The 27,365-nt window shown below is 38.1% G+C and overlaps 2 protein-coding genes across 2 annotated transcripts; one reads left to right on the top strand and one right to left on the bottom strand.

The window, feature by feature from the left end:
• Positions 1–294: 294 nt before the first annotated feature.
• On the bottom strand, positions 295–7,716 carry LOC6638597 (mucin-2). Its single transcript, XM_047012146.1, has 3 exons — positions 7,661–7,716; positions 7,352–7,584; positions 295–7,271 (listed from the first exon to the last, which is right to left on the bottom strand). Exons 1-3 carry the CDS (start codon positions 7,700–7,702, stop codon positions 356–358), a joined length of 7,191 nt encoding a protein of 2,396 aa, XP_046868102.1. The 5' UTR covers positions 7,703–7,716; the 3' UTR covers positions 295–355.
• A 10,703-nt stretch (positions 7,717–18,419) lies between these two features.
• Positions 18,420–20,882, top strand: LOC6638728 (cationic amino acid transporter 4). Its single transcript, XM_002061825.4, has 2 exons — positions 18,420–18,770; positions 18,886–20,882. Exons 1-2 carry the CDS (start codon positions 18,629–18,631, stop codon positions 20,796–20,798), a joined length of 2,055 nt encoding a protein of 684 aa, XP_002061861.1. The 5' UTR covers positions 18,420–18,628; the 3' UTR covers positions 20,799–20,882.
• The last annotated feature ends 6,483 nt before the right edge of the window (positions 20,883–27,365 follow it).

The following is a 27,365-nucleotide window of genomic DNA, read 5'->3' as shown; positions in this document are numbered from 1 at the left end:
AGTTTGAGGTTACCTCTGATGCGGCATTTTCCACAGGCTGGAACGTATCAAACTAATGGTTCCCAATCCGAGAAATACCAATGTTAATTTCTAGACATAGAAATTGATGCAAAATGATTAACCTAAAGTGAAGAGCCCATGTTGTGGAAAAAAATAAACTTCTTCATTTACATATTTATGAAATAGGAAGCGAAAAAGACGCGTTGTATATTATATATAACGAACAACTGAACATACATACATACAAAAATATATATATTTTTTTAAATAGGCATAATAATGAATAACATTCTAAGTAAAATACATATCGGTTTAGGGATGAGTATTTCTAGTGTATAATTTTCATACTATCTGACTATTTCACATTGATCCCGGTCCGTATGCCGAGAGTCAGGGAAATTATTTCCTTTTCCGGTGGACGTTCACTGAATTCACGCTTCATAATCTTCCTCGATAATAGATCATCATCGCTTTGATCAGCAATTATGAGGGGATTTAATTCGGCATCCAGATTAAGATCACGTTTACTTCTCTTTAATTCGCTCTCATCATCTTCGTCTAGTTCAAAGACATTGTTGTTCGTGGAGGCCAATTTGTTGATTTCATTGAAGAATAAACTTCTCGCATCGCGTATGGTCCTATCATAGCCTGGATCACTCAAAGGAGGCAAGTATGTGGCTGGAATGCGGCTTGTGCCCTTATATCCACTATCAGGACAACGAGGATCAATGGACCCTGGATAGCAATAAACAGGAGTCGTTGCAGGTTGACTTGTTGTGGTAACTAAGCTATGAGCACATCGCGGATCCGGAGATCCTGGATAGCAATTTGGTTTTTGAGTGGTCCTTGGCTCCTGTGGGCATCGGGGATCTGTGGATCCAGGGTAGCAATTCGGCTGTGCAGTGGTCTTGGGTACTTGTGGACAACGTGGATCAGTTGAACCCGGATAACAATTGGGTCTTGAAGTAGTTACTGGTGTCCTGGTAGTTGGTGGGAGGTATGTAGCAGGTACACATTCAGGATCATTTGAACCTGGATAACATCTTGGTTTTTGAGTGGTTTTAGGCTCCTGTGGGCAACGAGGATCTGTAGATCCTGGGTAGCAATTGGGCTTTGGAGTTGTCCGAGGTTCCTGTGGACATCGAGGGTCTGTGGATCCAGGATAGCAGTTGGGCTTTGGAGTCGTCTTAGGTTCTTGTGGACAACGGGTATCTGTCGATCCTGGGTAACAATTTGGCTTGGGAGTGGTTCTTGGCACCTGTGGGCAGCGGGAATCGGTGGATCCTGGGTAGCAGTTTGGCTTCGCTGTTGTTATCGGTATTTTAGTAGTTGGATTTCGCGATGTTGGAGGCAGGTAAGTAGCCGGCTGACATTTCGGGTCATCTGAGCCTTCAAAACAACCTGGTCTTAAAGTTGTCGGAACCTTGGGACATCTTGGATCTGGGGAACCAGGGAAGCAGTTGAGACAATCCGGATCGGTTGAACCCGGCCGACAGGATGTTAAAGGAGGTTGAGTTGTCTTGATAAGTATTTGACAATCTGGATCAGTGGATCCGGGATAACATCTTGGCTTGGAAGTAGTTGTTTGTACTTTTGGACAACGGGAATCGGTCGATCCAGGGTAGCAGTTCGGCTTGGGAGTAGTTTTTGGCTCCTGTGGGCATCGTGGATCTGTAGATCCTGGATAGCAATTGGCTTTAGGTGTCGTTATTGGAATCCTTGTGGTTGGTGGGAGGTATGTGGTTGGTTCACACTCAGGATCATTCGATCCAGGGTAACATCTAGGCTTGAGTGTAGTTCTAGGCGTCTGTGGGCAACGAGGATCAGTTGACCCCGGATAACAATTGGGCCTTGAAGTAGTTACTGGTGTCCTGGTAGTTGGTGGGAGGTATGTAGCAGGTACGCATTCAGGATCATTTGAACCTGGATAACATCTTGGTTTTTGTGTGGTTTTAGGCTCCTGTGGGCAACGAGGGTCTGTGGATCCTGGGTAGCAACTCGGTTTTGGACTTGTCCGAGGTTCCTGCGGGCATCGGGGGTCTGTGGATCCAGGATAGCAATTGGGCTTTGGAGTCGTTTTTGGCTGCTGTGGGCAACGAGGATCTGTGGATCCTGGGTAGCAATTGGGCTTTGGAGTTGTCAGAGGTTCCTGCGGGCATCGGGGGTCTGTGGATCCAGGATAACAATTGGGCTTTGGAGTCGTTTTAGGTTCTTGTGGACAACGGGGATCTGTGGATCCTGGGTAGCAATTCGCTTTTGGAGTAGTTCTTGGTTCCTGTGGGCATCGTGGATCGGTTGAGCCAGGATAGCACCTTGGCTTCGATGTTGTCACGGGAATTCTTGTAGTAGGAGTCCGCGATGTTGGGGGCAAGTATGTAGCTGGTTGACATTTTGGATCATCTGAGCCCTCAAAACATCCTGCCTTTCGAGTAGTTGGAACTTTTGGACATCTTGGATCCGGGGAACCAGGGAAGCAATTGAGACATTTTGAATCGGTAGAACCGGGACGACAGGATGTTGAAGGAGGTTGAGTTGTCTTAATAAGTATTTGACAATCTGGGTCAGTGGATCCGGGATAACATCTTGGCTTGGAAGTAGTTGTTTGTACTTTTGGACAACGGGGATCGGTTGATCCAGGGTAGCAGTTCGGCTTGGGAGTAGTTTTTGGCTCCTGTGGGCATCGTGGATCTGTAGATCCTGGATAGCAATTGGCTTTAGGTGTCGTTATTGGAATCCTTGTGGTTGGTGGGAGGTATGTGGTTGGTTCACACTCAGGATCATTCGATCCAGGATAACATCTAGGCTTGAGTGTAGTTCTAGGCGTCTGTGGGCAACGAGGATCAGTTGACCCCGGATAACAATTGGGCCTTGAAGTAGTTACTGGTGTCCTGGTAGTTGGTGGGAGGTATGTAGCAGGTACGCATTCAGGATCTTTTGCACCTGGATAACATCTTGGTTTTTGTGTGGTTTTAGGCTCCTGTGGGCAACGAGGGTCTGTGGATCCTGGGTAGCAACTCGGTTTTGGACTTGTCCGAGGTTCCTGCGGGCATCGGGGGTCTGTGGATCCAGGATAGCAATTGGGCTTTGGAGTCGTTTTTGGCTGCTGTGGGCAACGAGGATCTGTGGATCCTGGGTAGCAATTGGGCTTTGGAGTTGTCAGAGGTTCCTGCGGGCATCGGGGGTCTGTGGATCCAGGATAGCAATTGGGCTTTGGAGTCGTTTTAGGTTCTTGTGGACAACGGGGATCTGTGGATCCTGGGTAGCAATTCGCTTTTGGAGTAGTTCTTGGTTCCTGTGGGCATCGTGGATCGGTTGAGCCAGGATAGCACCTTGGCTTCGATGTTGTCACGGGAATTCTTGTAGTAGGAGTCCGCGATGTTGGGGGCAAGTATGTAGCTGGTTGACATTTTGGATCATCTGAGCCATCAAAACATCCAGATTTCCGAGTAGTTGGAACTTTGGGACATCTTGGATCCGGAGAACCAGGGAAGCAGTTGAGGCAATCCGGATCGGTCGAACCAGGCCGGCAGTTTGTCAAAGGCGGTTTGGTTGTCTTTCTTATTGGCTGACAATCGGGGTCGGTGGATCCAGGATAACATCTAGGCTTGGGTGTGGTTTTAACCGTTTGAGGACACCTTGGATCTGTGGATCCCGGATAACATCTTGGCTGTCTAGTAGTTATCGATGGCCTTGTTGTTGGTGGGGAATTCGTAGTATATTCGCATTCCGGGTCGCTTGAACCAGGGTAGCATCTTGGCTTAGGAGTTGTTCTTGAATCCTGAGGACAACGCGGATCTGTAGATCCGGGATTACATCTGGGTTTTGGCGTGGTAGCAGGAGTCCTAGTGGTTGGTGGTAAATATGTAGCTGGAACGCACTCAGGATCACTTGATCCAGGATAACACCTTGGTTTAGATGTAGTTCTGGGCGTTTGTGGACAGCGGGGATCTGTTGACCCTGGATAGCACCTTGGTTTGGCAGTAGTTACAGGTGGCCTAGTTGTTGGAGGGGGATTTGTTTTAGGTTCGCACTCAGGATCGTCTGAACCAGGATAACATCTTGGTGTTTGAGTGGTTTTAGGCTCCTGTGGGCAACGAGGATCTGTGGATCCTGGGTAGCAACTCGGTTTTGGAGTTGTCCGAGGTTCCTGCGGGCATCGGGGGTCTGTGGATCCAGGATAGCAATTGGGTTTTGGAGTCGTTTTAGGTTCTTGTGGACAACGGGGATCCGTCGATCCTGGGTAGCAATTCGGTTTTGGAGTAGTTCTTGGTTCCTGTGGGCATCGTGGATCGGTTGAGCGAGGATAGCACCTTGGCTTCGATGTTGTTACGGGAATTCTTGTAGTAGGAGTCCGCGATGTTGGCGGCAAGTATGTAGCTGGTTGACATTTTGGATCATCTGAGCCATCAAAACATCCAGATTTCCGAGTAGTTGGAACTTTGGGACATCTTGGATCCGGAGAACCAGGGAAGCAGTTGAGGCAATCCGGATCGGTCGAACCAGGCCGGCAGTTTGTCAAAGGCGGTTTGGTTGTCTTTCTTATTGGCTGACAATCGGGGTCGGTGGATCCAGGATAACATCTAGGCTTGGGTGTGGTTTTAACCGTTTGAGGACACCTTGGATCTGTGGATCCCGGATAACATCTTGGCTGTCTAGTAGTTATCGATGGCCTTGTTGTTGGTGGGGAATTCGTAGTATATTCGCATTCCGGGTCGCTTGAACCAGGGTAGCATCTTGGCTTAGGAGTTGTTCTTGAATCCTGAGGACAACGCGGATCTGTAGATCCGGGATTACATCTGGGTTTTGGCGTGGTAGCAGGAGTCCTAGTGGTTGGTGGTAAATATGTAGCTGGAACGCACTCAGGATCACTTGATCCAGGATAACACCTTGGTTTAGATGTAGTTCTGGGCGTTTGTGGACAGCGGGGATCTGTTGACCCTGGATAGCACCTTGGTTTGGCAGTAGTTACAGGTGGCCTAGTTGTTGGAGGGGGATTTGTTTTAGGTTCGCACTCAGGATCGTCTGAACCAGGATAACATCTTGGTGTTTGAGTGGTTTTAGGCTCCTGTGGGCAACGAGGATCTGTGGATCCTGGGTAGCAACTCGGTTTTGGAGTTGTCCGAGGTTCCTGCGGGCATCGGGGGTCTGTGGATCCAGGATAGCAATTGGGTTTTGGAGTCGTTTTAGGTTCTTGTGGACAACGGGGATCTGTCGATCCTGGGTAGCAATTCGGTTTTGGAGTAGTTCTTGGTTCCTGTGGGCATCGTGGATCGGTTGAGCCAGGATAGCACCTTGGCTTTGATGTTGTTACGGGAATTCTTGTAGTAGGAGTCCGCGATGTTGGCGGCAAGTATGTAGCTGGTTGACATTTTGGATCATCTGAGCCATCAAAACATCCAGATTTCCGAGTAGTTGGAACTTTGGGACATCTTGGATCCGGAGAACCAGGGAAGCAATTGAGGCAATCCGGATCGGTCGAACCCGGCCGGCAGTTTGTCAAAGGCGGTTTTGTTGTCTTTCTTATTGGCTGACAATCGGGGTCGGTTGAACCCGGATAACATTTGGGCTTGGGTGTGGTTTTAACCGTTTGAGGACACCTTGGATCTGTAGATCCCGGATAACATCTTGGCTGTCTAGTCGTTATCGGGGGCCTTGTTGTTGGTGGTGAATTCGTAGTATATTCGCATTCCGGGTCGCTTGAACCAGGGTAGCATCTTGGTTTAGGAGTTGTTCTTGATTCCTGAGGACAACGAGGATCTGTAGATCCCGGATAGCATCTTGGTTTTGGCGTGGTAGCGGGAATCCTGGTGGTTGGTGGTAAATATGTAGCTGGAACGCACTCAGGATCACTTGATCCAGGATAACACCTTGGTTTAGATGTAGTTCTGGGCGTTTGTGGACAGCGGGGATCTGTTGATCCTGGATAGCACCTTGGGTTGGCAGTAGTTACAGGTGGCCGAGTTGTTGGAGGGGGATTTGTTTTAGGTTCGCACTCTGGATCGTCTGAACCAGGATAACATCTTGGCTTTGGAGTAGTTCTAGGTTCTTGTGGACATCGAGAATCTGTTGACCCGGGATAACACCTTGGCCTCGTGGTAGTTACGGGAATTCTTGTAGTAGTAGTCCGCGTAGTTGGTGGCAAGTACGTTGGCTTTTGACATTTCGGATCATTTGACCCCTCAAAACAACCTGGTTTTGGAGTAGTTCTCACTTGAGGACATCTTGGATCTGGGGAACCAGGGTTACAGTTAAGACACTCTGGATCAGTGGAACCAGGGCGACAAGAATTCAATGGAGGTTGAGTTGTCTTAATAAGAATTTGACAATCTGGGTCTGTGGAACCAGGGTAACATCTTGGTTTAGTTACCGGTAGTCTTGTGGTTGATGGAAGATATGTGGCGCATTCTGGGTCGGTTGAACCAGGATAGCATCTTGGTTTGAGAGTAGTTCTTGATTCTTGAGGACAACGGGGATCAGTGGATCCTGGATAACACCTTGGTCTTGGTGATGTTATGGGGACCCTACTAGTCGTTCGCGGCCGGGTTGTTGTGAGATCAGTTTTACCGCAATTGACATTATTGGAGCCAGGAGGACATGGGTCATCGATCAAATCACCACAGGTGTAGTCCCGCTCACAACTGCCATTACATAATTCAATATCGCATTTTAGATAAACCTGAGAGCGGTCTGGGAACTTAAATGCCTTGAGCGTGTTATAAAATGTTGAGGTCTGTCCACCATTCGAAGATAATTCCAATTTTTTCCATTCTCCGAATATTTTTGGTTTCAATGAACAGCCTCTCTTATCGGAGAGCTTAAGCCTCTTGGTGTTGCGTCCATCGAAATCGGTATTATCAGAGGCATAGCACTGAAGGATATTCACATCCCAAGTCTGTGTTAAATGTTTCACATTGATGGTAAAGGTTATATCGGTGCCCAGTTTCAGGGTATAGTTTATGGGCTTAATATTTGGCGGTATTCCTGTACCGATTTCCATCCAACACTCAACCGGACCACTTGGCGTATCCACAGAGACAACTTCCAGCATGTCCACAACGAAGGGCTTAAAGTAAACGGTTTTCTCCTGCTCATCGCCGCGACTGCACGATATCTTACGGGCTATATCCCAACTCTCCTGAACGTCCTCATCATTCTGAATAATTAGAATATTATCAACAGAAGCGCACAGGGAACAAGATGGCTTGCTGCCACAGCCATCGAAAGGAACATTAAAGATGAATGTACGTTCATTGCTGTTGGCCTTTACATAGCTGCAGCGGAAAATAAATATATATTTATGTACATATGTGTATAGGGATTGACAATTAGATATGTATATGTATGTACTCACTTGCATTTGGGATCACTAAAATAGCCCTGACTGTAAATGACTCCATTGAATATTTCATTGAATTCAACTTCAACTATCATGCCATTCGCTTGATCGCATTTCACATCGATTTTCGCAATATTTTGAGCTGATGTATCCCTAATAAAACGGCTAAGAGATCCATCCAATTCAGTAATATCATTGATTGAATCATCGTCATCATCGTTAATAGCCATCACACCTGCCGCTATGACCTTTTGACAAACCCCGGACCGGAGCAAATTATACAGTTAGAGGTATAATAAATTGACTTTAACTAATTGAACTTACCAAAACCTGCATTAGCAGGAAAATATGGCCGATGTTGACCATCTTGAGGGTGTGTCGGAACCAAGCTGAGGTAAAAACAAAAAATAACACAACATTTTTATCATCAAGTTTTATAGTGATGGGTACACTCCCACCTATTAATAATGTTTTTTTGTTTCTGCTTTTATGTTTCTGGTAGGTACTTAAAACAAGAATTGTAACCCTAATTCTAATACGTACTTTATGTAGGTACATAAAATGCAACCAAAAACGATTTGCACAATCATTTACATGATTTTTTCTTCTTTTTTTTCGTTTCTTGTTGTCCCCTTAATTTTTTTAGCATTGTTTTTTCCTTTTTTGCTGATTTATTTGTATTTGTCAAATGGTTAATAGCTCATAAATTACTGGGTGAATGGTAGTACCAAAAAAAAAAACAAAAAATGGAAAAAATGTCCGTATGTATGCACTACACCTTACCCTGGGTAAGGTAAGGTAAATTGCATTTGCTTGGGCCACTTGAGCACTAAAACGGGTTTGTTTTGTACTTGTGTTATTTTTTTTTTCTCTCTTACTCTTAAATTTTAAATAATACAACTAACCTTTGGAAAATAAATAAATAAAAACAGGAGGCGAGAAAAGAAGGGTGTGGGGGGCGTATATAGAGGGGGAGGTAACTGCTGATTTCAAAATCCATAAATTCAAAAACTCACAGACAAAAGCCATTGGAATTGGGAAGAAAGACGAAGAAACAAATAGTTACGAGTGCCTATTACTTATTTGTATGTATAGATGGTTTTTTTTTTTTTATCCGCTGCTATTGCTGCTGCTCTAAAGTTGTTAAAGGGGCCTCAATTTAGGGGCCTTTTGTCTGGCATTGGCTTCTGCAATTTGATGGTTATTTGTTTGATTTGCTTCTTCATTTTTTTTTTTGTTTTGTTTTGGTTTTTTTGTTTTGTTTTTCTCTCTGATATTTAATATTTTATTTCTTTCATCAGCAACAAACGGAATGATTGGGTACTTTTGAGTCCTACTTTGGCTTTTTTTGGCTAGGTTATGGCAAATTAAATATGAATATATTTATGGTTATTACAACATTGAATCTAATCATACATACATACGCCTACCCACATAACAATTTATTTATTTATTATTTGGAAAATCCTATGCTCATGTATGTATATGCCAAACATATCTTTCAAACTTAATCGCTTGAATATTAAATTTATCTATGTTAAACACATTAACTGTCAGTTTTAGCTTTGATCTTGACCATTTTTATCATCAATTCTTAATCGATATAGCCAAATTGATTGACTTGTAATTAGAAATTTTTTTGGTGACCTCATGGCCAGTCGACAAATGTCAGAGATCAACACGCACACATATACATATGTAGATATATATATTAAATATGTGAGATTATGTTCCATAATATTAGACACGAAAAAAAAGACACATAAAAGCTACTTTTATGATAGAAATTTGTATCTATAATGATTATCTAATCTTTTGCTAGTCTCATGTAAAATTCTATATTCCTATTTATTATAGATATAATTGTAATAATCTTACAAATTGCTGTTAATAAAAAAAAGATTCAACATTTGATTTTCAAGTAAAAAGTTGCTTAACTTTAAGTGGCCAAGGTTTGGAATTTACTCCCGCCTTAAATAAAAAATAAAACTCTAATTAAATGACACGTTGAAGTCTAAGCTGGAGGTGTCTACATCATCAGCATCATCATCATCGTCATCATCATTATAATCATTACTGTCATCATCATCATGATCATCATCGACCACATTATCTCATTCACTTTCGTGGAGCTTAAGCAGCTTGATTACGTTTACAACTCCACCTAAATACATTAATAACATATTCCAAAAAATTTCTGTGTGTGTTGTTTGCTTTTTATTTGTTTTTTTGATAATTTTTTTCTCGGTTTTTTTTTTTCTTTTTTTGCAAAATTAACACACACTCGGACAAACAATATTGTTTATTTAATTTGATTGCTGCTTTTCTTTTCATGCCACAACCTTGAAAGTGTTTTTTTTTCTTGTTTGTCTTTTTTTTTTTTTTTTTTCTTCCCCCCGGTTTACGTGTGTGATTTAATTTATGCATATTTTTATATTAGGTACCAATATTAAATTTTATAATTATTTAGAGGAGAGGTGTGTGTGTGTGTGAGTGTGAGTGTGAGCGATTTTTAGCTCATTTGTTTGTTAATTGTTGAAATGTTTTTTTGCAGTGGCAATATTTATTTCTGTTCGGGGACTAAATCTCCCCAATCCATAATTGTGACCAACAATTCATTGCTAATTAAATGAAATTAGTTATCTACTTTTTAGTATATAAATAGTTGTTCTTTCATTTTGAAATCCGGGTTTTATTGACTGCTAGATCTTGTTAGGTGATTTAACATACAGTTAGCAAATACATATATATGTATTTGTTTTTATAACCAACAGAAATGTATTCTTAATTGCGATACACCAATCAAGATAAACGTATCAAATAAAAATCTATACAAAAACAAAATATATATGTTAAAATTCTGGAATTCCTGTTCCATTTTGCGCTGTCGATCATATATCACTTTCTTTCTTTAATTTCAAAAGATTAGAAACAAAAAAAAAGAACATAAAAACTTTTGTTTGATATGAATTAGAACCAGAATTTTAGTACTTTTACTTTCTTTCATTTCTATTTTTGATTTACGTAGTTCTACATACTAAAAAAAAGATAAAAGATTAGGTTAAAAAAAAACACACACACAAAATGATAAAAACCTTTGTTTTGAAATGAATTAGAACCAGAATTTTAGAATAACTTTGTTATGAAATATGATTTGACGTACATTCGCATCACTTTTACTTTCTTTCATTTCTATTTTCGATAAATACACATACATATGTATATCTTTCTATTGCGAAAGATTAGAAAACAAAAACAACATATTAAAATCCTTTGTTTAAGATATGAATTATGATTTGACGCACAAGCATTGATATTTGCGTCAAATTAGTAAACGTTGTTTAATTAACCAAAATATTAAACAAAACGTTATTCAAATTCAAAACAAATTCAAAGTTGAATCAAAGCCTGTTTTAAGACCACAACAGTGGCAAATTCTATTTTCATAGAATTTCAATAGTTATATACGCATATTAATAATGATCTGACTCCTTAAGTCACTATTAATATACTAATCGTATATTATTTATGATCTAAGAAGCCCGTTATATTTCTATAACTATTTGAAATTGTATGAAAATAGAACTTCCTACTAAAAGAAGATAATATTATGATATGTGATTAAAAGTCAAGACAAGAAAAGGAACATTAAACTATGTTGGTATTCTTGCCTAACAAAAGTTATTGATTTTAAAGTCTTTTATATTAAGTCTAAGGAAATCCTTGAATGCGTTTATAGCAAACGAAAACGGAAATACATGACGAGTGGAAATAGTAATAATAATAATAATAAACTTTTAAAGTAAAGCTAATGAGCACAATCAACAAATTGCTAAAACATCTTCAACTCTTTACCAACATTGTCATCGTCATCTATGGTACAACGTCGTCATCATCATCGATGATCATTGTCATCATCATCTCCAGCTTTGGCTGAAAGTCACGCCTAAACGCTTGACCACACACCACACCAAATCAAACCAAATGCCCAATGTTTCAAATAGTTAAATCAGTAAAAGAGAGAAATATTAATAATATGTTGAGGCATTGATTTGACTCTTTTGCCATGAACTTTTGACATTTCGGTTAGCCCGGGGAGTTGGATAGATAGATAGATATATTGGCGGGCATGAGTTGATTATGAGTTTTGGGTTGGGGGGGGTTTTCCATTTGGTGGGTATGGCTTGTTTGGGGTATTCATATTCGTCATGGCAAACAGCTAAACAGGTGAGATTACAACGCGACAGGCGCAATGCCTCTTGCCGCGGTCATTAAAATGTATTTATGGTCCGGTTCGAGACATCTCAAATGTCTCTTTCCCCCGATCCCTCCAACTCTAGACGGAGGGGTGTGATCTAAGTTCAAAGAACAAAAACGCACAGAGCTTCCATTTGTTTAAACAAATTGTTAGCGGCTGCTTTTTTATTGGTTTTTTGTTTTAGTCTTTTTGGGTTTGGGATCGTCATTTCAACATAAATTGATTGCTTAATTTGGTTAGAAAAGAGACAAATTAGGAGAAATATTGTGTACACAAAACACAAAACCATCTCCGAGCCACTTTTGATAAATTAATTCGCATTAAGTGGGGAGGGGCGATCCAAGGGGATCCCGTGGACTATCTCCCCATATAACTATCTATCCATCTATCTATGTGAATTTCCTTTACCTTTTGTTAACTGTATTTCAGTTTTTGTTAACTCTTTTTTATTTTTTTGTTTGTGTGTTATATGTGAGTGTGTGGTTGGGCTTAAAGTGGAGCAGCCTTTTTTGTCTGTCTCTGTGTGTGTGTGTGTATGTTGGGGAACTGGGGACTGGGTCAACTTTTTTGAGTTGTCGCGTGTTAGATAATGATTAAGACGAAACGAAGGAGAAGGAAGGGAAAAAAGCAAAAACTCGGTTAAAGATTAGTTTTGGTTCAAGATGTTGAAATCATAACCATAGGTTATAGCTCGTTGTGGCTAATAATTATCATCAAGTTTAATATATTCAGAATAGCCGCAGAGTAAACACGGATCTCGATGTACGTGAATATACGAATCTAACGTACGGGCGGTGCGTTTGACATTTGTCATACATATCCACATAGAACCAGTTGCTTGGTAAGCTGTAAGTGTTTGTTCATATTATAGTATATACCATACTATATAAATATATATGTATATGATCACATACAAGTTTTTACATTGCATATACTTGAGTGCTCATCTATAAATTCAATTAGGTTCTTTTTTTTTATACATGATAATTAAATGCGGCAAAATATCTGTGAATTGAATTCAATTCGTTTTCGTTCGATACTTGCCAAAAACAAATTACCGTTAAGAAATTCTGGTTTTATTCATTATAATAAACGTATGCGCAATATATTGAAACAAAAAACAACAATATACTAAATATTTTTAACAGACATACAGAGAGTGAGAGTGGAGAGTATACAGGCATGGAGGGGGGGCATGACCAGCAATGACCATCGGAACTTGATTTTAATAATCATATTTTAAATCGAGAACAACATTCTTGAATAAGTGTAATAATTTTCAATATATGTCAATAAAAAATTGATTATATGGCCACAATCCTTTTGTGTAGAACCCAAAATATCAAGTATGTTTGAGTTTATTCACAGATCAAATCGCAGATCAAGTACATTTGAGTTTGTTCACAGTAATATATATTTATAATACCAGAACAAGAAACGTATATATAACAAGATGGTTATCCTGAACTTGCCTAACTTGAAGTATGAATCATTGTTTATCTGGTTCTTGAATTTAAACAAACAACAATCTAAGGCTAAGCAAACGAAAATCTTATACTTAATGATCTGGAACCCTTAATATGAGATCAAAAGGGCCGAAAAAGGAAGGATTGCTTTAAAAATTAACATTTAAACCAAGTGGAAATAAAATTGTTTGATTTTTCTGACTTAATGATGATGAAACTACTTAATGAAAGGAATTTTAATAAGTTGTTAAAAAAAAGGAAACTGAGTTAGCACATACATATATAATCCTGATTGGAAAAAGAAAGGACTTTCATGGCTTATTTTTTAAAAGAGCCATAATACGTTAAAATGAATGAGAAATGGATATAATTGAAAGAATTAAGAAAAACATTCTTTAAAGAAACAAAGGACATCAAAAAGAGAGGAAATTATAAACAATTGAAAACCGGCAAGTTAATGCAACGATTGTTAGCACGATTATCACCACACATATATCCTTATTATGACTTAATAGTCTGCTATTAAGGTTTTCAAACGAAAGATTGTTTAATATAAAGTTATAAGCCAATATAAGAATACCTTTATGTAATTTAAGAATTTTGCACAATTTCAACTAAGCAATTTAGTTGTTGTTTTCTGTAAAACACAAATCACACCAAAACTTAAAGAAAAAATATGTAAAAAAAAAATCAATTAAGAATCAAGAGGTCCTTTAAGACTTGTTGCCATGCCATGCGGCTTATTTATGTTCACTTTTAGTTCACTGGATTACATAATTTTGCATTACTCTCATGCTTTAGTCGCTTTGTAAGTAGATGACACTTATTTGATACACATTATTAACATTTAATTGATTAGATTTCATCACTGAACTTTAACGTTTTTGTTGCTTTTTAATTGCACTTGTCGTGCCGTTGTTGCCGGACTTACTGCACTTAGTAGTTGGCTCCCTGCGTGAGTGTGATTGTGTGTGTGTGTGGGGGAGAGGAACAGGTGAGGAACAGTGGTCGGCCGGTGGTCGGTGGTCGGTAGACGGCAGTAGTAGTCGATGGTGGTTTTGGATGCAGCTGGTTAAGTGGACGTTGTCGCACTAAAGCGCCAAAGAGACGCGTCTTCGTTTTTATACATAACACACGTTCGTTGTATGATTTAACAAAAATCGTTTTGGGGATATTGCTTCAAAAATCCAAAGCCACATCAAGTAAAACGACAACAACAGCACCAGCAACAGCAACATCAACAGCAGCAGCAGCAGCAGCATCATCGGCAGCAGCAGCAGCAGCAGCGACAGCACCAACGCTTTGGTAGCTAATATATTGTTGTTTATTTAACGCTTTTCGGTTGATGTTTTCTATAAGCAAAACTAACCAACACTAAACACTATACAAAAAAAATATAAATACATATGTATGTGGCTATATAAAAATGGGGGTATATCAATTTTAGTTACATAGATAAAACTAAAAAAAAAAACCTCATTACAACATTACAATGAACACCTCCAACAAAAACAACAACAACAAAAAACCTTATAGAATGCAAAATCTTAAAAATAAAATACCCAAAATAAAAAACCTCTATAAATCCCGATCAGACCGCTAAGATAATGACAAATGACCCGAACCAAGAAAGCAAGAAAAAAAAGACATAAAAAAAATATCAACTTGGTAATTTTATAGTCCTTCAACATTTTTTTTTTTTGTTTTTTGTCAAGGTCTTTTACCCGATGACCTCATCATCGTTCGCAATCAGTTTTTTTTTTTCTTGTTTACTCTGGATGAATCTTATGATCATAATAGTCAAACTTATGCCAAGAGTTTTAAAATTAATATTCCTTGTAAATTGATATTAACTGGTAACTAAAATCCTGTCGTAATATGCAGTTTTCAATTCGATTAGCTATCATCCAAATTGGCATAGGTTCTGCAATGAAACTTTAAAACTTATGTTTTAGGCTCTGCTTAAAGAAAATCTTAAGAAAAGTTGAAAATTTATACTTTTTGCTAGAGAAAATCTTAAGAAAAACAGAGATATTCTTTTAAAAATTCTTCCTACAAGAGCAAAATTTAAGAAAAACATAGATATATACTCAACTTTCATTCTACATAACATGGAATATAATTAACTACTAACTTGGCACGCTATAAACCTAATCTGGAATACATCAAATTGGATCAAATTGAATAATTAAAGAAATCAGCAAATTAGAAATTCAAAGGAAATTCATAACAGAAATGATCAGAAGTCAAAAAATGAAAATCTTTGAGATTAGAAATGATTCGAAAGAATTTTCTAGATGAGAAAATTTCTTTTGGTTTACATCATTTAATTCTACTATTAAATAAATTGCACTCAGCCAAAAAAGAAGAAACAAAATTAATCAGAATGAATATTCCAGCTGATCAAAACGAAGTCTTCTAGATCGTTTTCCAGATTAGAAATGATCGGAAAGCCTATTTTAGATCAGAAATTAGAAAATATCCTCTAGCATTCAACACCTACATAACTTTATTAAATAGGATCAGAGGAAAACAAAATTTTTACAAAGAAATGGATTTGTGTTTTTTATAAAATCCAAAAAGGGCATTGAATCTTCGACAACATTGCATACTATATTACATATAAGTAACCCATGTATGCACCTAAGACATAAATTCATAATATCCGTCGTCGTTTTTTCCATTCATCTTTATTTCGTGCCCGCCGAGAAGACAGCCACACGTCAAGCCGGAGAGTCGAGCTGAGAGTTAGCTGGCTGTGTGCTTTGCCTATACCCTATTGCCTATTGCTATATTGCTATCTTGACCCAATGCTGCGCAGACGCGACTGCGACATTTCCAGATGGAAAAAAAAAAATACAAAAAATAACAGCAACAACAAAAATATGAAGATGCGCCATGAAGCTAACGCCTGTATACAAGTTTTTAGGGCCCCCAAAAAAAAAAAAAAAAAAAAAATGAGGAAAAAAAAGCAGCACACCAGACACCAAGAAAAATTCGTCATTCATGTACCTACAATCGTGGCCAACTTCGACATCGACTTGTGGATGTTGTCATGCAACTAACTAATACATACTGTACAGCCGGAGCCGGCAACACCATAACCACGACCACCATGGGCCTGGTCATCCCGAACAGGTATTAGTTAGTCGAAAAAAATATTTTTGGGACGCCCAGCGTCCGCATCGTGATTTTCAACCAAATGGCAAACGGTCATGGCGACTCTGAGATGGCGATGCGGCGAGAGATGCGCCAAGATTGCGCTTGCCACTTGGCTTGATCGATTGACGAGGCTAGGTGTAAGAAGAATCACTAAATAATGACGTCGTAGTGGATCTGGAGATGCCCACGGACACGACTACACGGACCCGTCTACACGTATTAGTAGTAGTCATGAAAGTGACATTCTTTTTGTGTGTTTTTTTTAGTCGCACACACGACAAGCGGCGACATTGTTTAATCGATTGCGATACCGGAAATTAAAATATTTCAAATTAACATTTAATCTCCCCCAAAAAAGTTCCCTAAATCTAATACTTTTGAACTACTTCTAGTTACAATATTAACAATTAAAATCCGAAATTTGACCAAATCATTTACATATACATATGTATGTACACATGTATATAAATTGCAATGATTGCAAAAAAGAAAAAAAAAAAAAACAGCAAAGATGTAAACCTGTTTTAGTACTTGATTCCAAGTAACCCAATGCCCACGTAAAGTCGCTGACAAATTTCATTGATGTGTGGAAAAGACAAGATTGTGTCAGTTGAAAACTTACTCATTGTCAAATCCAGCCTTGCCGCAACCCACGAAATGAAAAAAAAAGAAACCAATAAATGTCTTTGGAGCCCTCTTGACATCAGATTATATATATTACATATGTACGTCTATCTGTCAGACGGGCCTACAAATTAAGAATTATGCAAATAGATGGCAAATTGCAAAACAGAGCTAATAGAACACGCTGTTATTGTGTATAACAAGTTTTAATATAAAGGTATTTTTAAGTGTTTGCCCTTTGATATTTAAATCTAGAAATTAAATATACATTTTTACTTTAAACAAATGAGCGAAATTACAGAAAAATGTTTGTGAGGATTTTAAGTAAATAAAATGCTATGCCATGTATTTGATATTTTCCGATTCACTATAAACTTGTCAAGACATTGTTTTTCTTTCAAAAGAATGTTCAGAAATATGTAATATTATAGGCTCCGACCCTAAACTAAACAAAAACGGGAAAAGGCTTTTACATCGTGTAATTCTAAAGGTCTATAAAAATCGTTACAAATTTATAAAATAAGCTTTGCGTATCTTATAGACGCTTCCCAAAATAATTTTTTCCTTTTTTTTACCTTTGTACACAAGACAAATTCAAATGAATATGATTTTTATCGTTAAAGTCAAAAAAGTTATGATTATGGGGAAAGAATATGAAGCAAATAACACAAGAGATACATATCCAAAATGGATTTTTAACACTCATTAGAAAGACCTCGATGATAATGGAAAATTTTTTCATTTCCTATTTATTATTTCTACTAAGCTAGACAGAAAAATTTTCGAATTATATTAAGTTTGTTCTATTGTATTGAAAAATTAAAACACAGACTATTAAATTGGAATATTCTTTCGACCTCGAGCTAGCAAACAAAAGGATTTGAAGGATAATGTGAATAACAGACCTCTCTGTAAATAGACTGTTAACTAAATATTTGGCCTGAAAGTATGTGTATAAAAGAAACACAGCAAAATATAGAAGAAAGCCTGAAAGTATGCTTAACTTTTTTTTAGTTACCCAAAAAAGTCAAACTCAAATAACGATTTTTATTACATAAACATACGGCAACTTATTATCTTTGATTTTAAACCTTAGTTTTAGTTATTAAAAAAAACTGTGTAGTTTTATTAAATATTTGAAAATATAAAAGCACAAAAATCGAGTAAGTTACAGAAGTCTAAAACATAATTTGAAATATTTAAGACAATTTATTTACTTTTTGATACTTTTTATTTAGTTTATTAGGAATATGTTCTTCCAAAACAATTTTCAGCATATCCTTGAGGTTTTCTTAATACTATAAAATTTGCGTTTGTTATTAACAGCTAAGATTAGTTCAAAGTAAATTTGAGTTGATTAAAAAGTACATATTTGAATGGTATCAAGTTCCCGCCACAACAGCTTGTGAGGTTTACTGGCAAAAGCTAGTGTCTATATAACTGAAAGCCCAAAAATGAATATCTCCAAAGCTCTGGCATGGACATTACAGGAAAATTGAGCGGGTTAGGAGAGGGGTTGGTCGGGGGCGCTAAGAAAGGAAGAAGGAAAAATCGATTTGCTCACAGCTGTTTCGTGTACAACAAGTGAAACACAACGTCGACCAAGCTGAAAGTGCCGCGTTAAAAGGCGTTAAAAAAAAAAGAGGCTGAAAGGAAAAGAAATATATTTACAAAATTAGACCCTAATGGTCGAATAGAGAGGAAACCACTGGATTCCAAATTGAGGATTGATTAAAGAAGCAGCTACTACACTTGAGGAGGGCAGTCAGGCAATTAGACGAAATGCCAAGTTCACGACGTGCCATATTGGGGCACATAATGTCGGGGCTATGTACGAAAATGAATCGCACTAAGCCGGTGCCCGCTGACGTCATGGAGACTCCATTGAAACGATGTTTGAACACCTTCGATATAGCCTTACTGGGTAAGTGGGATCAGCGAAAATCATCATAATTTAATCGATTGGGACTATCTCTGTATATAACAGAAGATACATGTGAAATTATTTGGTGTCGAATCATTGACATTGACATTTCCAGGTATTGGACATATGGTGGGAGCTGGCATTTATGTTCTAACTGGCACAGTGGCCAAAGAAATGGCTGGTCCTGGCATCATTGTGTCCTTTATATTGGCCGGTTTCGTATCCATGTTGGCTGCTTTGTGCTATGCTGAGTTCGGGACTCGTGTACCAAAAGCTGGATCTGCCTATGTCTATACCTATATATCGATGGGTGAGTTCTGGGCCTTTGTCATCGGCTGGAATATATTGCTGGAGCATATGCTGGGCGCCGCATCGGTGGCCCGGGCTTGGAGCGGTTATGTCGACTCGATGCTGGGCGGCTGGATTGGCAATACAACGCTAGCGGTGATGGGTGGCATTCATGAGCCCGGATTGGCTCAATATCCGGATTTGTTGGCATTTCTCGTCTGCATTCTGTATGCCTCCGCCTTGGCATTTGGTGTCAAGGCAACCGCCGTGTTTAATAGTCTGCTAACCTTGGTCAATATTGGGGTCATGATGTTGGTTATCAGTGTGGGATTTTGGTATGCAGATGCAAAGAATTGGTCCGAAGCGGAGGGTGGCTTTTTGCCATATGGTTTTGGTGGTGTTATTGCCGGTGCTGCAACGTGTTTTTATGCCTTTGTTGGCTTCGATTCGATAGCCACATCGGGAGAGGAGGCCAAAAATCCATCTGTATCGATACCAATAGCCACAATATTGTCCCTTTGTGTGGTCACTGTGGGTTATATTCTGGTCAGTGCCGCTTTGACCCTAATGATACCGATAAGTGAGATAAATCCGGCAGCATCCTTGCCCGAAGCCTTTGGCCAGTTGGATTTGACATGGGCCAAATATGTCATATCGATTGGAGCACTGTGTGGCATGACCACAACCCTATTGGGTTCTCTATTCGCTCTGCCCAGATGCATGTATGCCATGGCTTCGGATGGTTTGCTATTTAGTTGCTTTGGCCGTGTCAATTCCACCACCCAAGTGCCGCTCTTGAATCTGATTGTATCGGGCTTGCTGAGTGCTTTGTTGGCTCTGGTCTTTGATTTGGCCAAGTTAGTGGAATTCATGTCGATTGGCACTCTATTGGCCTATACCATAGTGTCGGCTAGTGTGATAATTTTACGCTATAGACCTCTGACACCACGTCGTTTGGAACAACCGATCTATGCACCAGATACACCTGACACAGCCGAAGATGATGACGATGATGATGAGGATGAAGATGCTGTTTCGCAATCAAGTAGCATCGACTCGGCCTCCTCGCCCACCAGTGATCTCATCGAGGGAGCTCTAGCCGGACGCCTTAAGAGTCAATTTCGTTGGCTTGAGCCATTGCTGGGTCGCTTTGAACCGGGCTCTGTGGTGTCGGCGGCTGTGATACTATTCATTGGTCTCAGCTTTGCCATCTGTCTGCAACTGAAAGTATCCTGGACGGAGCTCTACACTGGCACCTGGTGGGCTCTACTCATCTATGGCTTCATAATATTCGCTGCTAGCACATGTGTGGCCATCATGGCGGTTCACAATCAGAATACTCGCGGTCTTAACTTCAAGGTCCCACTCGTACCCTTTGTCCCAGCTTTGGGAATCTTTTGTAATATCATGCTAATGGTTCATCTTGATGCCCTGACTTGGGTACGTTTCTTTGTATGGGTATCCATAGGCATGGTTGTCTATTTTCTCTATGGTATTCACCATAGCAAAGAGGGTGAGTCTTGCTCATCGTATGCCATCTTAATGACCTCTTCGGAGGCCACTAAATTACCCTGGGGTTCCTTTAAGGTGGCGGCTAGTGGTGGTGGTGGTGTTGGTGTTGGTGGTGCTAGACACACAGTTCTTGAACGTTTTATGGGTCGATCGAAAGCCGACAAAGTAGATAAACAACCCATTGTAGAGGCAGGCGAATATGAAAATGAAGCGCACAGTCAATCCTAAGAAAATAAATCCTGTAACACGAAACAAAAATTACATATACAATTTCTATCAATATATATATTTATTGGAAATGGATCTCATATATATACATATATATTTATAAAAAACCTCTATCTAAATTATATAGGATGTAACCTATTAGGTTGTAGAATTTGAAATTTTCTTCAACTCGCGTTTTTCCCATTTTTGGCAGTATTAAAGTATAAAAAGACATCTACGCCTATTTATATATGTAGGATCCATTTTCATTTCCATATCCATTTTCAAAAATCTATCTATATGTATATTTCACCGATATTTAAACGAAACAAAGCTCGTGGGGAGCTCTGGAAATTGAGTATTCTTAATTCCTAATTCTACTTCTATTGTATAGTTGTCTATTATATGTTATTTACATATATACATACATATACATATATACAATTACAACACGATTAAGTGTTGCAGTGTTTCAATATACCAATATCTCAAGATATATATATGTATATGTTATATCTATATATATATATACATATATATATACAATTGTTAAACGATTATACTAAATGTCTATAAATTGTGTAAATTTATATGTATAAATAAATTATTTATGTTTATGTATGATGCATAATGTACCTAAAAAATGTTTGGTAAATTTATTATTGGAATTTCAAAATACAGCAGTATTAAGGATAAAAACCAACCAACCAACTGAAAAAAGGAGTTATATATATCAAAAAAGTAAATGATGCTTGAGCAATCTTTTTTTCGCTTTCCTTAATTGTGATTCTCAACTAGTTTTAGCGTGCATAATATGGTATGACCATAAAATATGTAAAATTGTTTTATAGGTCATTTAATTGTCATTCTTCACTAGTTTTAAGTTAATTTAGTTGTAATTCCCAACGAGTTTTAAAGTTAGAGCTGGTTAATGTATATCAACTAAAACTTTTATCAAAAAGGAGACAAACTGGACTTAGAATATATTAAAGGAGACTTGCCAAAGCCAAAGAGCCTCCTTTTGTTTTTGTAGCTATATGCCTTTTGTTTTTGCTCTCTATTTTCATGAAACTTTAGATTAGGTCAAGGTGATTAGTTTTGATATCACTCTGTGGGTATATTGTTTCAGGTGGCACACGGCATGTGTCCAAACTCGAGCCGGAATCGCTGTCAATCAGAGGGAATATGAAGACTATTGAGAATACTAAAAAGAAGAAGTAGTAGGAGAAGTGTCAAGAGAAAGAGACCACTCGAGGAGCCTGCATTGCTGCCACCAGCTTGCGCCTGCGCATTAGCCACGCTACATATATGTATAATATATATATATGAATGTTTGTGGCACCAGCGCCAGCTGCACACAAGTCCCAAAATCGGGAATCGCAGCAGCCCAACAGAAATAAGATTCAGCATCCATCGGTAACAGGAAGCAGGTGGTGTTGCGTCGTCTGTGCATTTTAAATAATACATACAGACAGAAAGACATGATCTCCTCAACTCTCACTCCTCCTGATCTCGAATCTTGTTTCTTATATGTATGTTTTTTTTCGGTTTTTGAACTCAAAATATATATGTATGTATACCTACATGAATGAGTGAGTGTGTGTGTGTGTGTGTGTGTTGTCGTTCTTTTTTGGCATCTTTTCAGCAAATATCAATGATTGAAAACGACGCAATTTTTCCTCAGAACTCCTCACAGAGGGGGTAAAAATTGTTTTCTAATATTCCCGAAATTAGCCACTTTAGGCAAAGGGTTATTGCCCTCCCATAGAGCGATAAGTGTTACGTTCCGGAAAACAAAAGAAAACTACCAAAATCGTATACAAAAGACACCAAAAAATGTGTAAAGAAAAGATGGGAAAAGCAAGGGTAAGGAAATTTATACAAAACGGCGCAATAACCCAAAGGCCAAAAAAAGGAAGCGCGTAATAAAAAGGAGGCCAAAGTTCATTTAAATCTATTGCTCTGAAAAACTCATGGAAAATTGAACAAAAAATGAAAGAAAGAAGTAGAAAAACTCTCACCCCCCAAAAAAAGAACAGAAAGACACAAGCGCGAAGGGAAAGACACAATGATTTTCCGGTCGCAAACCGTATGCAAACCGGTTACTTTTTCGCTCTTTTCGCAGGATTTAACAAGGCATTTTAGTTAATAGTTTTATTGGAATATACATATACATATATCCTTTTTTCGTCGCCTTTTCCACCAAAAGATGAAAAAGGCGAAAATTTGAAAAGAAAAGGGGTCACCCTTCTGTCATTTGGCCAAACAATACCATGAACAATAGAATAGAAAGAAGAATAGAAAGAAGAAGAAGGGTTTAAAATTTGTTCAATCTTTAGGGATCAAACTTAACATTTTCGTATTTTTATTTGTGATGAGTTTATCTTTTATTTGGACACAACAGCCACCAAATTTCAGAGAGTTTCATATATTTTTCAGCTGTTCCTGCGGGACTGTACTTTTCTGTACACGATCATCATTCCTTTCACCCACACACACTCACACACACACACACACGTGATTTCTACAATGAAATTTGCAATCATGGCCTATAAGAAATGAAAATGGTTGCAGGAATACAAAAACCCCCACAAAACGAAACTGAACCTGAACAATCATTCTACACATTTTCTTATTGTGTGGTGGTGGTGCAGAGAAGAACAAATGAAGAAATGCACATGGTGGCATAGTGAAACGGACAGACATAATCCTCCACACATACACACACACACACACACACATGGCTTGGGAAAAATCAGAAATTATCCACATCTATCTGCATCAATCTGAGTCTCTGGGTAGTAGGTACAGATGACACCAAACATGCATAGCTCAGATTTCTTGCCCTTGAGAGTGTATATGCACCCCCGCTTAAGGTACACACACACACACACAGAGATAGATAGAGGGTGAAACAGAGACAGAGAGAAAGAGAGAGAATTCGAAACAAAAGAACTGGGACAATCTGTTTTTACTATTTAGCTGAGAAATAGAAGACCAAAAAATTTTCCCATGTATGCATATGCATTTTATGGGTTCTATTTGGTTACATTTTGTCACATGTAGGAAAAACGGATTTGTCAAGCATCCTCCTTCTCCTCCTGCTTCGTCTCATATGTTGTAATTTACCCAACTGATTAGAGAGAGCTCTGAAAGAAAAATCATTTCCCACACTCAAACTCAAGATCCACTCACTGTCTTTATTTCTTGAATCTAAATTCTGACCAAACAATTTGAAATACCTTTCGAGATAAGTACAAACAAAGTCTAAAGTTTAGTTTTATCTATAGATCCAAGGTCTATAAAGAGGATTTTACTTAAGAAGGGCAACATTTGGGGGGGGGAAAGGGAGCGGTACCGACCACCTGTCAAGTCCTACTCAGAATCGGTTAAATGTTGGTTTTCTGTTTTCAAAATTAAAACCTACAACTAGTTGAACTAACTTTAAGTCTTACTCCATTTGTTTTTTCTTATTTCTTGTTTTTCTCAATTTTGTTTGTTTGTTTTTGTTGTTGTTTTTTTTTCGTCGTATAATGAAATTGAGATGACCTTACGTTTAGAGCTAGCTCCACACGACTCCAACACAATATTGTGTTGTTGTTGTTGTTGGTGTTGGTGGTGTTGGTGGTGTATATATGTATGTATGTACATTTCGATTTAGCTTTGGCTTTGGCTTTAGCTTTTGCTCCGGCCGATGCGAGGGCGCTTGGCAATGAGCTGTGTAAGCCATTCGGCAAATTGGTTTCATTGTATCTATGTGTAGGTATGTCTGTCTGTATGTTTCGTTCAACCTTTTCAGTTTTTTGTATTTTTTTTTCTTCTTTTTTATAAACAATTTTTTGTATTTTTTGTTTTTTTTTTTTTTAGGTTTTTGGTACAATGCTGAAGCAGCGCCAAAAGCAAGCTACTCTGCGCTGCTCTCAAATTGTTTTGACTGCAGCTTCTTGACGGCCATGAAACCAAATTACATCAATGATGGCAACAAAAGGGGGGATGGCGGCGGGATCAGGCCACGGAATGGAATATTTGACTTTGATTTTTGTAGCTTTTTGATTGCCAAATCTTAGAAATACTAATATTATAACGAATTGTCTGAGAATTAAGAGTGAGAAAGGCTGTAAAGATGTAAGATTTTGTAATAACTCTAAGCTTATGAGCCTCTGTCCGTACACTTTCATACACTTTCATGGGGTTCAGTGCACTATTACGAAATGCCATAGAAGGCCCAAAAAGACACAAAATGAAACAAACGAAGTAAACAGAAAAACAAAATCCAGTCATAAAAAGCCATAAAGAAAACTCTCACTCTCACTTTCTTCGAAACAAGCAAACCAAACCAAACCAAACCACAACAAAACACATCATCATCATTATCATCAGCATCATTATCATCATTGTCATTAACATTATCATTATTATGAATGCAAACAATGGAAGTTTCAAGACCATGAAAGAAATCAAAGCTTTCGCTTATGTTTAACGAATATTTACTTGTAATAAAATATATAGTAAATGTTAGAAAAGACTTTGTAGAGTTGCAGAATTAAGTGCCATGTAGAATTCCTTTTGTTAGATTGATAGTTTTAGGTTTATTTACTTGAAATTTTATCAATATCTTTGATATATTTATAAACAGAGACTTCTATTGTCATTTGTCATGACCATAATGTATAAGTTCCATGAAAAGTAAAATGAAATCTATTATTATTTTATGAAATTTGAGTATATAAATACATATATACTATAGATTTGTTCGATCTAAGGTATTTAGTATGATGAATTTCTGTAATTTTAGAAGAGTTTGAGTTATGTACGTATCTTATACTGTAGTTTGTACTAAGAGAGTTATAGGTGACATTAGATGGCAGTGGAAAATAGGCAAAACCCTTGGATTAGAGATAATTGTGCTAATCTCATAGAATCCCTGTTCTCTATGATTAAGAAACTATAACAACCCTCCATAAGTAATTAACTACTCGTTAGAAACGCCGAGAGGTTCGGTTAAGAGGATCTTACAGTACGGATTTAGCACCACGTGATTATTACCTGTTTTTGTCCATGGTCAACAATTTAGCTTGTGGAAAATACAGTTTTCAATAGAGATTTGCAAAAATCGCTTGCTACAGGTTTAACTACACCTTATGCAGATACATGAATAAGTAGAAACCTTTCGTTTTAGGCGTTAAAAATTCAATTTTTACTAGAACATACATACATACTAACCTCAAATATAAGAAAGCAAAAAAAGGTCCAAGATCATCGGCCTAAGTAACCTAGATATAAAAAATGTATTTATCTAATATTTATTCTTTTTGTGATATTGAACTAGTTAGAAAATGTTGGGAAAATTACTGAATAGAAAACCATTTGTAGTTTCACACCCTTCGATGACTCGACAGACATGATAAATACGTTACAATTTCAATGATTATTTTGGACTTTTGAACAATAATTTCACTGACTGTGACGATTGAATGAATGATGGGTGCCCAGGTACAGACATATTGTACGTACCATGAACATTCCGTAACGGAAATATATTCGTGTGTAAATACAACTGGTTAGCTGATCTGTTTGTTGGTCGATGGAGAAAGTGTCACGCTTACAATAACATCAGATCAGGTGCATTGACCACATAACTTGTACTCTACTCGGGGCGGATGGAGGTAGGGAAAGAGACAAACACACACACACACACACAAATACACTCGGAAAGCGAGACTGATAGCATGCAACAGAGGGAGGGACAGAGAGAGTGAGAGAGAAATGGGGGAGGGTGAGATTTTCACAGTTTATAGATCTTAAATGTTGAACTATAACTGTAATGATAAACAAAGTTAAGTTAAGCTTAACAAACATAAAACAAAACTTTCTTTTTTTCTCACTCTCTCTCTCTCTCTCTCTCTCTCTCTCTCTCTCTCTCTCTCTCTCTGTGTTGTCTCGATTTGGGGGAAAAGATGCCAGGGCATTGAACTGAACAGACTGAGTCAGTTTTTCAGATTTAAAGCGAGTAGTGAGTAAGCTGACCATGAAAACTGAAACTCCATTGGAGAAATTGATATACAGATGTAATTGCAACCACTCCAGAGAAATCACCTAAAGATAATAACAATTAGAACCAACTGTAATAAAAAGTCGAGGAAAAGTTTTTAAAAATCTGTTTTTATTTTTACTTAGTATTCGGTGAGTTTGCTATTTGTTTCTATGAGTAAAATTTCCGTATGCAGATAATGAGCACATGAAGATGACTTAGCCTATCTTTATGATATAGTAGATTTTATTTCTAGATTCTTACTATACAGAATATGATATTTCATTATATTGCATTACATCCCAACTATGTATTTGAAATCAGAATCATGCATCATCGTGTGACTCTAGTTCATGCACGTGAATCTCATCCGTCTCGTTTTCTTCACGGTTCAGAGCAAGCACGCCTTAAATTTCACCTTTCATTCAATCAGTCAGTTAAAGATTTCGTGCAAAACTGAAACTTTCAACTTGCATGCACATACAACAAACAATATATCAGTCTGTCAGTTCCATACATACATATACATATACACTCATACACTCACACATATGCCT

The sequence above is a fragment of the Drosophila willistoni genome (genome assembly GCF_018902025.1).
Source record: "Drosophila willistoni isolate 14030-0811.24 chromosome XR unlocalized genomic scaffold, UCI_dwil_1.1 Seg144, whole genome shotgun sequence".
NCBI lineage: Eukaryota > Metazoa > Arthropoda > Insecta > Diptera > Drosophilidae > Drosophila > Drosophila willistoni.
The sequence above is the reverse complement of the archived record's forward strand: the minus strand, read 5'-3'. Positions and strand labels throughout refer to the sequence as shown.